This window comes from Morone saxatilis, unplaced genomic scaffold, assembly GCF_004916995.1.
Source record: "Morone saxatilis isolate NCDOM2014 unplaced genomic scaffold, NCSU_SB_2.0 Contig4, whole genome shotgun sequence".
NCBI lineage: Eukaryota > Metazoa > Chordata > Actinopteri > Moronidae > Morone > Morone saxatilis.
In genome coordinates, this window is record NW_023339984.1 from 2,061,279 (window position 1) to 2,073,638 (window position 12,360).

The following is a 12,360-nucleotide window of genomic DNA, read 5'->3' on the forward strand; positions in this document are numbered from 1 at the left end:
GAACAGCTCAAGTCACTCATCAACATTTTGAGCTTGGGGACTGTTTACATGGGTGCCAAGCAACATGTGCATATGAAAAATATTGTTTTCAGGTTGTAAGTTGTGTTCACTCCATGTGAGTAGTTCCGTTTCTGTGTTTTCCTCGATCACAACTTCTTGTACTGTACACCATGACGGTTGAGACAGGCATGTTTTAAGGACTGCAAGAAAGCAAATTAGGTCTTTATCACCGGTCGGATCCCACTTTACTGTTTTTTCCATGAATAAATGTATTTAGTGGCCGCGTGTTAGCTTTAAATATGTTAAAACTTTCCAGTTACAAGAGTACTTATTGTCATCAGAATGAAGGAAATCTGGCTGCAATAAAAAGCAAACCAGACAGAGCTTGAAAGATTGCAGGAGACAAAGAGCTTTGTGTCTGGGGCTTTTATTTTGTTAGTTTGTCTTACATTCAGTTTGGCCTGGTGCCAGACCAGACATCATCTTAAAGAGGGAACGAAATCTATTATTCTAAAGCTCAGACTGACTGCTTATAAAAGCAACGTACATCAACTCACACATCATGTAAATCCTACATCTGTTTCCACGATACTGTTTCGCTGCAATCAACAACATAATAGAACTATGTCTTACTTTATTTCTCTGTCACCAAAATTTATGGCAACTGTCTAAGAAGATTTATTTTCTACTCTAAGTGAAACATGAATCAACAGAACAATCCAAAAGGTGACAACAGTTCAAGCATGCAACACAATCTAGAAAAATAAACATTCTTTAAATGCCCGTAACATTAACATGAGGTCTCAGTTGTGTCTGGGCATGACAGTAGTGTTTGAACAAGTGGATCTTTTTCTTATTCTCTTGAGGCATTTCAAAGGTCCATCCACATTGTTTTTCATACAGTATGTACTGGAGTCAAGTTAAAACTAACTGGAGTTCTGAAGAGGACAATCCTGAAACAGGAAGTGTCGATCCCTGAGAAAAGGCAACCAAAGTCTTTCACAAATGGCTGGCTACTCTTGTACCCTCCTTTTGAGCTTTCTGTTCTTTGATTTCTTTTTCCATCGCCTTTTTCCAAGATGGTTGGTGAACAGGTTATTGTATCTCTCATCCATTTCTTGCTCCTCCCTCTCGTCTTTGTACCAGGGCCCCCACACTCCCCCATTGTACTGAGGATTAGAGCGCAGGTCTTTAGCCGGGTAGCGTACCGGCACTGCTGTCTTGTTGTACTGTGCTAGCCGCATTAGCATCTTCTTCACTATGTGAGGGTAGCGCTGAGACAAGTCCACTCTCTCGTAAGGGTCAGCTGTGATGTTGAACAGCCAGATGGACTTACCACGGTCCCAACGGACGCGCTCATTATGCCAACGATTCATTAGCTGTTGGTTGGAGAAGGTCTGTGGGGGGACCCAGTCGCTGTAGCCGGGGACCCCCGTCAGGAGCTTCCAGTGGCCCACCCGGAGCGCCGCCTGGATGGCCGTGTTCCATATGCCGTACCCAGCCTTCCATGAGCCATTTTTGGCTTTTATGTAGATTGGGTCAATGTTATGAAGAATGTCCTGACGAGGAGATGGACGGCCTTCACTGATAGCCTCCCAGACGTCATATCCATCCAGATTTAGATCTTCGTCTAAAGTCCCTTCACCCAGTGTCACTAGTGTGGGGAACCAGTCAGTGATGTGGACCAAAGATCGACATTTTGTTCCTTTGTTTACCAAAAGGGGACTGTGAACAAAGCCCACCGCCCTAATCCCACCTTCCCAGTAGGTGGCTTTACTCCCCCTCAAGGGCCAGTTGCTTCCACCTGCTAATGGCTGGCCCCCGTTATCTGAGGAGTACACTATAACTGTGTTGTCATAATAACCGTAGCGTTTTAGCGCTAACGTGAGGTTGTGGATAGCTTCGTCCAGACAGGACACCATGGCGGCATATTTACGACGATGCAGGTTTGGAATACCCTTGTAGCGCTCAAGGTAGCGAGCGGGAACCTGCAGTGGGGAATGAACTGCCTGATAGGCTAAGTAGAGAAACAAGGGTTGTGAGCGAGGGTTGTGATTGGCTAAGATATTGATAGCCTTTCGAGTAAACATCACAGTTGAGTACAAGCCACGGTCCTGTTCCCAAGCTGCCTCTTCCCCTTCGTACAAATCGTAGCCACACATACCAGGCCCTTCACATTTATAGTGGCTGTAGTAGTCCCCACTCCCTAGCAGGGAGCCAAAGAAAGAGTCAAAGCCACGCTGGGTGGGCAGGCAGCCACGCTTGTAGAAGCCCAGGTGCCACTTGCCCACCATGTGGGTGGAGTAGCCTGCTTGCTTGAGCTTCAGGGGCAGTGTGACATTTTCCAGGGGTAGGCAGTTTGGCTGGGTAGCTCGGATGATGGAGTGCTGAAGGCCTGTGTGGATCTGATACCTGCAGAATAAAAACGGATATCAGCCAGTCAGAGACACATTAAAAGAAATATGCATGTGCAAATTGTAATTTAGCTAAGATAATTTTTCATTTGAAACATTAATGCTACGCAGCACTAAAAAAGGAAGTTAACCACTAGCTATTGTACAATAAATTAATTTGTTGTAACAGAGTACCAAGCCATAATGATTCAGTCATCCATGACAGTTGATGGTATTACGCCTTTACTTTCCTCTCTTTCACTAAATGACATTTATGATGTTGGCTATGTTTCTGAAAATGTTGCAAAGCCTTACTCTATATTCTGTGCTCAAACTGTCAAGAGTTTTACAATTACCTCACAAACTGGTCCAGATAGGATAATGAGCCCTGCTGCATGAGTATATTTATATAATATCCACATGCTTCTGTGTGACATTTCAATAAAATAATCTAAACACTGAAAATGCTGCCAATATAAAAACTGAAAACTAGATTTTTCCCTTCACAAAGGATTCCTCTCACAGACCATTTGAAGGCAAGAGGTTGTCCAGTCACAGAGAATCTTTGTGAAATTACACACTGATACATTATTCAATGCAATCTCAATTACAATGGACCCAGTCCAAAACAAACACGTGAGCTGACAGAAAAGAGCTTATAGGCTGGCAAGCCAAGTGCAGGGTAATGTTCAACTGACATCTAACATTGCAGTGAAAGGAGGTGGATGGGTAATGGTAGCTGGAGGAGTCAAAGAGCAAAAACAGAAGACCCGTCACTCAAGACCAGACAGGAAACAGAGTTGAGACCTGGAGCTAATGATGCTGTGCAGCCATTGTGGCAGCAAGCTAGAACAGCGCTGCTGATGAGTGAAGGGCAGACACTGTGTATTGAGGATTTGATATTAAGTACATTTTCTAATTCCTTTCACTGCACATGTAACCTCTCAGGTGCTTTTGGCAGTAAAATAAGGAAGTCAGTCCAAAATGTGGGGTAATTTAATCAACTTGTGCTACCTCAAAATGACCACAGTACACTGCAGTATATCTGCAGGCGTATGATGGAATTGTTGATGAATTCCAACAAACACTCTCCACCCATTGGAGTTTTAGGATTTTACCATTCCCACACCACCACATCATCGGTTACTCAACGATTGCAAACGTCAGCAATGACCGGGTTCAGGAGAAATTTCCAAAGTGGCGTAAAAGCTTCCTTGATAAGCCTGACAAAAGGAAATGAAAAACAATACTGTTTTATTGCCTACTAGGTTGATGTTCAATACCCAGCCCTACTTAGTAGGGCTGGGTATTGAACATTAATCTAAGTGTGTCTGATATTTCTAGATCTACAGCAACAATTTTTCCATCATACATTATATTTTTATATTCAAAGCTGGACAGTTTAGGCATGCTTTTCAATGAAAAAAAGTTCAGAATAAAAAAAGTAGAGCCCAACCCATCAACTCACTTGATATTATCCTATTGCAGAGAAATTGAAGTACAGAAATGCCAAATATTTGTTCGCAATCATTCAGAAAGGTCTGTTACATAGTTTGTCCATCAGAGAGCGCTGACCAGTTTCCTTTTAAAAAAAACTGCTCTGTACATATCTTGGTCACAATCTTTAATAACTGAATGTATCAAAAAAAAGTGTAATTTATCGGTATTGATATTGACCTAAAAATGATGGTTTGTGGTTTTGTGCATTGCACTATTTCGTAGCCAGTTTTTGTACTGAAAATTTGACAATTAGTGACTTTAGTGGTGCTGGGACAATCTTTATTCTAAGCTAAAATAACCAAGAATGAATATGAATAAGGATATTGTCCAACTTTTAGTCTATTTGGATCCAGATAGGACCCTATGTCTATGTCCGGGTCTGTGTATAAATATGATTGATCTCAAGTGGATCAAAGCAGAGTCACTATCTGCTTTAATTCTTTGGTGTGCCATCTGGTCTCTTTTTTTGAAAATTTGTTTATGCCCATCGGGTTTGGTTAGGTCTTCCACAGGTTTGGATCCATTTTAGATCAGGTATAAACTTCTTGCCCAGTGTAGACCTGTAATTGGCCTGTAATAATTATTTTTCAAAGGATCTCCACCCCTATACTGAGAAGACTACTAGCTGCAACTTTGAATGAAATCAATTAAAACTCTGAGCTTTGGGATTAGCGGTCTGACTCTAAAGGAGCTGAGCCAACTTTATTATTACTTAGACTGTGTTCTTGGCCCACAGCAAGCAATCCAGCTGGGACTTTGCAAGCAGCTCTCAGTAGACGATGAAGACAATGAGCTGTGACTTAATTTCTGTCCAACTCCCTGCGTCTGCTTTTGAGTCAAAACAAGACACCCTAGAGACAAGCAACTGATGGAGCCAGATGCCTCTTCCCTTTCTTCCCACTTTTGACCCTCCCTCACTCTCTCCTGAGGTTAGTGGTGTGCAGTCAAGCTGTCACCAGGGAAAGGGAGTGAAAAGAAGTGTCTGGTTTAGGTTTCCAGAGAGGAGGATTCAGCTTGGAGGAGAACCAGAAGGTGGTCAGGACTAGCAGACCTCCATCGCCCCTTGAGAATGCAAAAGTCTGTCAAGGGTTACACCACCGTGTGGTATGTGCAACGTTCCAAACATAGCAATAAACTCAGTGATTTACAACTCATAACCTACTCAACAAAAACAATACAGTAACACTACACGTATCCCCATAAAATCACAACTGCAACTGCAAACACATACCGGCTACCCGGCCTGCATGTAGCCCAGCGGGCCAGGCCATATGCTTGTATTTCAGTTTATAGATGCTTCTGTTTCAGTTTCAATTTACCTAACCTCTGCATGATGTAGGGAGATCTTTGGTAAAATAATACACATGTCAACTTAAATCATGAGCAATAAAAATGTAGTTACACTTTTTTACCTGGCTCTGGTGACACAATCTACAAATTTAAATGTATTTTTTTCAGTGCACGTCTGAAAGATTTTCTACCTTAATTGGTTCCTCTCCAGAGTTAATTTGTCTTAAGAGCACTGGTTTGTCAGGAGGATGGGGAACAAGTTCTGTTAAACTGCATTAGGATTATTGTGCACACACTGACTACAGCTGGAGAGTACTGTGATGTTGGTCTGCATGTATCCATGACTTGGTGCTTGTCGCTAATAAAGACAGTGACTATCATTAGGGCTACTCAACCAAAAAGTCAAAGATTCGAGTCATGGGTCAAGAAGACCCCGACTTAGAGGTCTGCAAACCCAAAAGGCCCTGACACACATGCAGGAGTCAGCTTGGCCAGCTCAGGCCTTTTTTTTTATTTATAGACCTGGTTTAGGTTTGAACAGCCAATGTACCGACTATACAGATGTTAGCTGTAGTGAGGAAGCTATGTAGGCACTGACTGTGGGTCACACTTCAACCATTACTACCTCCGCTAACCAATTTCCTGGGCAAAACCCGGACCACAGACCCTCCTCATCACCAATGTGTTTCAACTCCAGCTGCGTTGGTGGAGATGTTGTGGACAGACCTGGTGGCAGAGCTGTTTGTCCTCTGTGGGGAATTACACTGTCTGCCTTGCCCTGTGCCTTGCTAAACCAAAATGCCATCTTGGTTTGATGCCTCCAAAACTTTTGGAAATCAAGTTAGGAAATTGTAATGTTTACAACTTGGCAACACCGATTCCCACGGGTTTTAAAGCCAGTTCCCAGGACCTTCAAAATGTTTAGCTCCTCAGGATAATAATACGGCACAATTCCGAATTTGATACCTCTATTCATTGCAGGCCTTTGAGGTCAGGTCAGTGAATTCAAAATGAGACCACACCGGCCCTGGTGGGAGCCAAAAGAGTGTCTTGGTTTCATATGGCAATGAGAAGAATTTCTTGTCACTTGGTGGTCTAGGCAGGGGGAGCTCTGAAACCCAACTACAACCATGCATACTGGGGGATAGAGGAGGCATTGTTGGTCTGTCATTAGATTTGAATGCAATGAACTAAGAAAGGGATGGGAATGAAAGGAACTAGTAAAGGCAACATGTGTTTGTGGGTAGGACAACAACAACAACAAATCAACCAAGCCTGGCATGGGAATGTGTTTCATTAAAAAAAAAAAAAGAAGATATAATAAAGCTTGTTTACTCCACTACTTTGTTGAAAAAATCCACATAATAGATAATTAACTCGATTAAGAGTGAGTACTTGTAAAACCTTGTTCTCCGTAATCTCTCCAGACTTTCCACAAGCATACACGGTGAATTTAGCCTTGTTACTAGCCAATAAATTTCCAGAAATTGACTTTTGGATGTAATACGCTCCATTATCTTCAATCTCCATTTATATTCACTGTGCCTATACAAGGATCGTTTTTCCACTTCTGCCCTTAACTTCATTTATTTTTGTTTGTCAAGCACTTGGACATCAATGCCCAGAAAGCAATGGGACTGAAAGAAAAAAAAGTCTATGACCCAGAGAGCGAAAAGAAAGGGAAAAGAATGGAGATCACATACAAGTGCACATTTATTAAGACACAAATGTGTGTGTGGGTTTAGGATTCGACCCCTTAAGAACCCCAACCCCTGCTTTTGTAACTCCTGCAGGTTTGGTGGTGTTCACATACCAAAAGGTTACAGCCGTGTAATGAGAATGTCATGCTAAGTGCAGCCTGTGATCCCTCCACAAATCAGTCAAACCAGCCTGAGGTCTTGACGTTACAAGGTGGAGCGCAAAGACTTTCAAAGTATCCCTGTGTTGTTTCTCTTTGACATATGAGGGGGTTCACAAGGAAACTAGGTCTTGACTTTGCAGATTTTGGGGCACCTGAAGGACAGTTCTAGGTCTTTAGTATTTATGAGGCCTTAAAATAATGGCTGCAGTAACTACTACTCTCTGGAGATCTTCCCTCCTTCCCTGCAGTCCCTCCACATGTCCAATGTCCAATGTAGGTTCTTTTAAAGTCAAGCAGGTCATGAATAGCCAGCCACAAAGGCCAAAGCTCTGGGGTCAGAGCCTTTATCCAGCATGGATTCAATCCAGGCAGGGAAATACTTCTAGCAGTTAAATTCCCTATCTTATCACGCCAAAGGCTGCTGTTGCATTCCTTCGCATAAAAAGCAGAGTTACAGTCTTGAACACTGCTGTAATCACGCTATTGCTCTCGTTTATTTACACAACCACTGAGCCACAAGGCCAACAAATCACACACGCCATTAAATTCAAATCACTGAACGCCGGCAATCGCTCAAGTCCCACAAGACAAGTGCACTGGCTGCCACTCCAGCCACTGAGGTTGTGGAGGTTCCTGATCAGACCTGCTGCCCAGGCTAGGGCCTTTTCTTGTATTCCTGCTCCACGTCCTCCTCACATATGGTTCAAATAAGCAGCCTCAACTCAGCGCTCTGCATTTAATCAAAGTCAGCCCCGGAGTAGTTCGTCTTACTTAGCTCTTCCTTTGGGCAGGCTCTTCATTTACTTTTTTGCTATCTCTGAATATCTCCCTTCAGCTTTGCGTACCTGATTCTAAGTTCTATATTTTACAGACTCTTACAGGTAATGAAGGTCCTTTGTTTTCAATATTTCTTTTTCAACAAATCCAGGCATTCTAGGTCAGACCGATGTGGGGTGAGGAAGGGGAGCAAAAGAGTGACAGATGACTGAAACAACAAGAAAAGGGTGACTGAGGGGCTAGGACGGGTTTGAGATAAGTGTGGACAGATGGGAAGGGTGAGAATAAGCAGGAGACGGAGTTGAAGCGGGCGAGAAGCACGGTGAAAAAGAGAGCTTTGAGCAAATAAACGACCCCACTCCCCTTGTGGTTTAGACCAGATTCAAATCCAGTGGGCTATAATATAAGAGCACAGTGTTCAAGCATGACAGAGGAGCTTTTTTGGAATAAAGCTACTATCCTTGCTTGAGGTCTCCTTGACCCGGGACCCCAGAGCGAATTCTTCATCTTTTGTTTGTTGATGGATGGTAGCGATGTAGGAGACTGATAATACAATTTAATTTAGTTTTAAGTTTTTTTTGGCTTGACAAGAGTGACTGCAGGTTGAACACCTGTGGCCAGTGGAAAGGTGGCCAGGGGAGACCATGAAGGATGAGACCATCTGTACGGTACAGATACCCTTCAACTATAATTTGCTGGTATTTATTCCAATCTTACCTGCGAACCGGCCAAAGTGTGTAATACACGGCATTCCAGTGTGGCAGTGTCGCATTTTCAGCATGTGCTCATTCCATGATCAAGTTAGCAATAATAAAAATGCAGCGTCCAGTTACACTTTCAAAATAAAGCTTGCTGAGGTCGCAGTATGGTTAGGTTTGAGCACCCAAAAGTACTTGGTTATGTCGGTTAACTTATGTGTGTAACTGCAAATAAGTCAGCATAGACTTTTGGTTTCACACGAGCCTTGAACAGACTTTGTGTTCAAGTTGTGTGCAGGCGCGTCGCTGACCAAGAGCCAAGAAAAGAAGTCAAAAGGGTTAAAGATTCAGCTACTTATACAAGAGCTGAAAGGTTTATGACAAGTCCACATCCTGGATTTGTCAGGACAGGTAAGTTAACATGGCTCTCAAGCTCTGAAACATTCATCTTTGACACTTCATAAGTGTGTTTAGTTGATTACAAAGAATCCAAAACATGTGAAAAGGTTTCAGAAATATTGGTTATTCATGTCATGTACACATTCCACAAACATATCTAACATTTTTCAGTTTTAGGGTCTGCCCAGGGGAGCAACCTCTGCCCTCACCTCTGGCTCTACCTCTCTTGATCAGTAAAGATCAGTGGGGCTGAGGAGCACAACAACTCTGAACATGAAGGAAAGCTCTGACTTTAAGCCTCTAATCTCATCAGTGCAGCTTAAAGAAAACCAGACAGGTTGAAATTTTTGTTTCCCAGGGGGCGGACAGCGTGGAAATCTTTCCTCCAGCTCATGTTACTGGAAGGTTAAAGTGCTTTGCTACGGTTCCAACGGCAGCTGCACACCACTGCTTCTATAAATATGCCAGGGCTGTTTTATCCTCACTGTCTTAGTTTTGGTAACCTTATCAATTCATAGAACTCAAGCCCTATGGTTTTCTACTGACTGAAATCCTGTCAACTTACCACTTACTGTACAATACGTCCTGCTGCTTCCCAGAGTGAGCAATCACAGCTAGTGAAGAGAAATCACCTGCCACTTTAACTAACATATCATAATAATCAATTGCTTACCATTACTAAACTTTAAATACAGTACACATAGTATGTATATATATAGCTACTAGTGATGCACAGATTGGCTCCGAGTTCACCTGAATCTGCACAGTACAGTGAATCAGCCACCCGCCACCCACTGGATGATTTACGTTCTCCAATGTAGAGACCCGCATGGACATTTCATTCCACCTCTACTGATCCCTGTGTGATATACTGCCTTTTAAATAATACTGAGCAGCGCAAGCTTTCCAGGTGATTGCTTTATTGTGTGTTGTATTGATGTAGTGTGTTTTCTTTAATGATTTACTGTAATGATTGAGAGGCTGCTTTCAGTAATTTTAAATCATTTCCATGTGCGCAGAAATGTCACTGCGGTTTATATTTAAGCAGCAAAACTAAAAACTGTAGTTATTAACTTAACAGGATCTCCAGAGGACACAGAACTTTCAGCTTTTGAAATAATGTGAATAAAACTATTTCCCTGTATGAACCTGAACTGTTAGTGACTTCTGGATGTGTAGAAGAACGCATAACATTCGATCCTGATTGATCCCGTCTGCTTGTCTGGAGATGTACAGCAGTTCTGGAGTTCAATCAAGTTCATCAGCGTCTCTAAATGGGTATTTGTATGAGTATTTCACCCACCCACAACACATCGCTAAAACCAGTATGTTAATTTTTTATGACCCAGCCTGCCCAATCCGAGGGTTGACTGTGATCCACGCATCACTAGTAGCTACATGCCTCAAATAAACTATATATCTATGTCTATATTAAACATGCTCCCGCATTAGAGCATTTACCCCACCACATTAAGCATTGCTTTGGTGATTTTGCAGGTCAAAAGCCTTGACAACAATCCATTAAACACATTATTGATCCCCCAGGGGGGGACTACATAAAAAGACATTCTGACACCTTTCTATCAGAACCAGCATTAACTGTTTTAGCAGTTTAAGCTACAGTAGCTCATCTGTTGGATCGGACAACACGGGCCAGCCTTTCGCTCCCCACGTGCATCAATGAACCTTTGCAACTGCACTGCAGACCGGGAACACCCCACAAGAGCTGCAGTTTTGAAACTCACGCTTGACTTCGTCTCAGGCAGTAAGCCGTCCACCAGCCGGGCATATCAAACTGTTTATTGCCCTGCCTCAAATCACATTCTAAACGAAGTAGAATAATCAGTGTTATTCACTTCAACTGTCAGTGCATCAGAATGGTTATGCGTGAACGGATGTATGCTAACTGTGACAAAGCCAATGGGCGTGACGAAGCAGGTGCACAAACCACTTTAGAATGTTGTCATAAGGGAACAGCAACGCTTGGGAACTACTGTACTAGATGTTATCATGCCTTTTTTTACCTCTAGAGCATCTTTTAACCTACAAATTGCTGTAATGTTATTTTATATTTAATGATTGGTGTGTTAGATCTGATGTAATTTTGAGATTTTCTTGTATTTTGTTTTCCATGTGGCCTATGGAAGCTGTATTTACGCACTCTGCGGTGACGTGTTACAGCTGACGTGGACTTGGTTGAACAAGAAACACGAAACATACTTTCATCATTACCCCAGTCAAGTAACTGGAATTAGTCAATGTGCGGCTGTATTTCGGTCTCGGGATGTTTATCTTGCCCCTGCAGCTCTCTTGAGTACGTGTCAGTCCATTATGAGCGCAAGACAAACTCGTCCATCTGATGTGACAGTTAACGACCAACACAGAGTGAACGGTCTTGATGGGTAAGACATCAGCAAGCGTAAGAACAATTGCATAATACAACATCTGATTATAATTCAGTCAGCATGCAGCTGTGGTCAAGACGAGGTGGTAGCCATGGATAACCACTTTAAACAGCCTGTACAAAACTTAATCAGGCTCTTATGAAGTGCTAATGGTTTGCGGACCAGTCACTTTACTCCTGTCTTGATGATGCCTCGACAAGTTCTACGCGAGTGTCCAGACAGGACATTGTCGGTAAACTTTGTTCTCATAGAGCTACATAGTCGCAGCTGACACAGACAGCTGATGTTAGAACACATTGATGGTTTGCTGTCTTCACTACCAGACTCAACCACAACAACACAACACACACACAACACAAGCACGACACTCCTCTGCAACTATCCGTTCAGGAATAAAATGCCTGGAAACATAATGAATCTACACACCATACCATAGTTTCCTTTTTTTGGAGAGCACCAGAGAAGCCGAGGAGGTGCTGCACTTATCTCATTATTCTCGGACGCCGGTGCCGAAAACCAGCGGCGCCAGCCTATCGCTCCCCTCTTAGCATAAGGAACAGATGTTGAGGAGAGAGCCCCGCAGCGCTGCATGTACGAGTACAAAGAGGAAAACTGGCTGATCGTGAAACATACCGTAAGCAACTACAAGCCCCAGACCACCCAATTCGACCCCCCAAATACTGTGTACCTTATAACCAGCCTCACCACTCTAAATATCCTCTTTACAAGCTTCCTGGCTACCCCACTAACACACTAAGTGGTCGCTGTAGCGAACGGCTGCTGAACCTGATTCTGGAGACACTCTAAAAAATTAGCTTGACAAAAACAATTTTAGACTCAAGCCACATCCTAACCTTTCTATGGAGCGTCTAGACCTGTAGCCGCCTCACGACAGCAACCAACACAACTGGTAGTGCCACTTAGGGGTTTCAGAAAATACGGATACATTTTGAGTATTCCAATTAATTAAAGTTTTGTGTATCGATTATCTCTATCCTATCAATATCATATTTCTGTGTTTAAACCTCCAACTGCTA

At 42.8% G+C, this 12,360-nt stretch overlaps 1 protein-coding gene across 1 annotated transcript in view; it reads right to left on the minus strand.

Moving 5' to 3' along the window:
- Positions 1-426: 426 nt before the first annotated feature.
- arsj (arylsulfatase family, member J) overlaps positions 427-12,360 on the minus strand; it is a 15,442-nt gene continuing 3,508 nt past the window's right edge. The window contains exon 2 of the mRNA XM_035674892.1: positions 427-2,412. Within this exon, the coding sequence (XP_035530785.1) occupies positions 1,014-2,412 (1,399 nt within the window). The 3' untranslated portion in view covers positions 427-1,013. The remainder of the gene's footprint in view (positions 2,413-12,360) is intronic.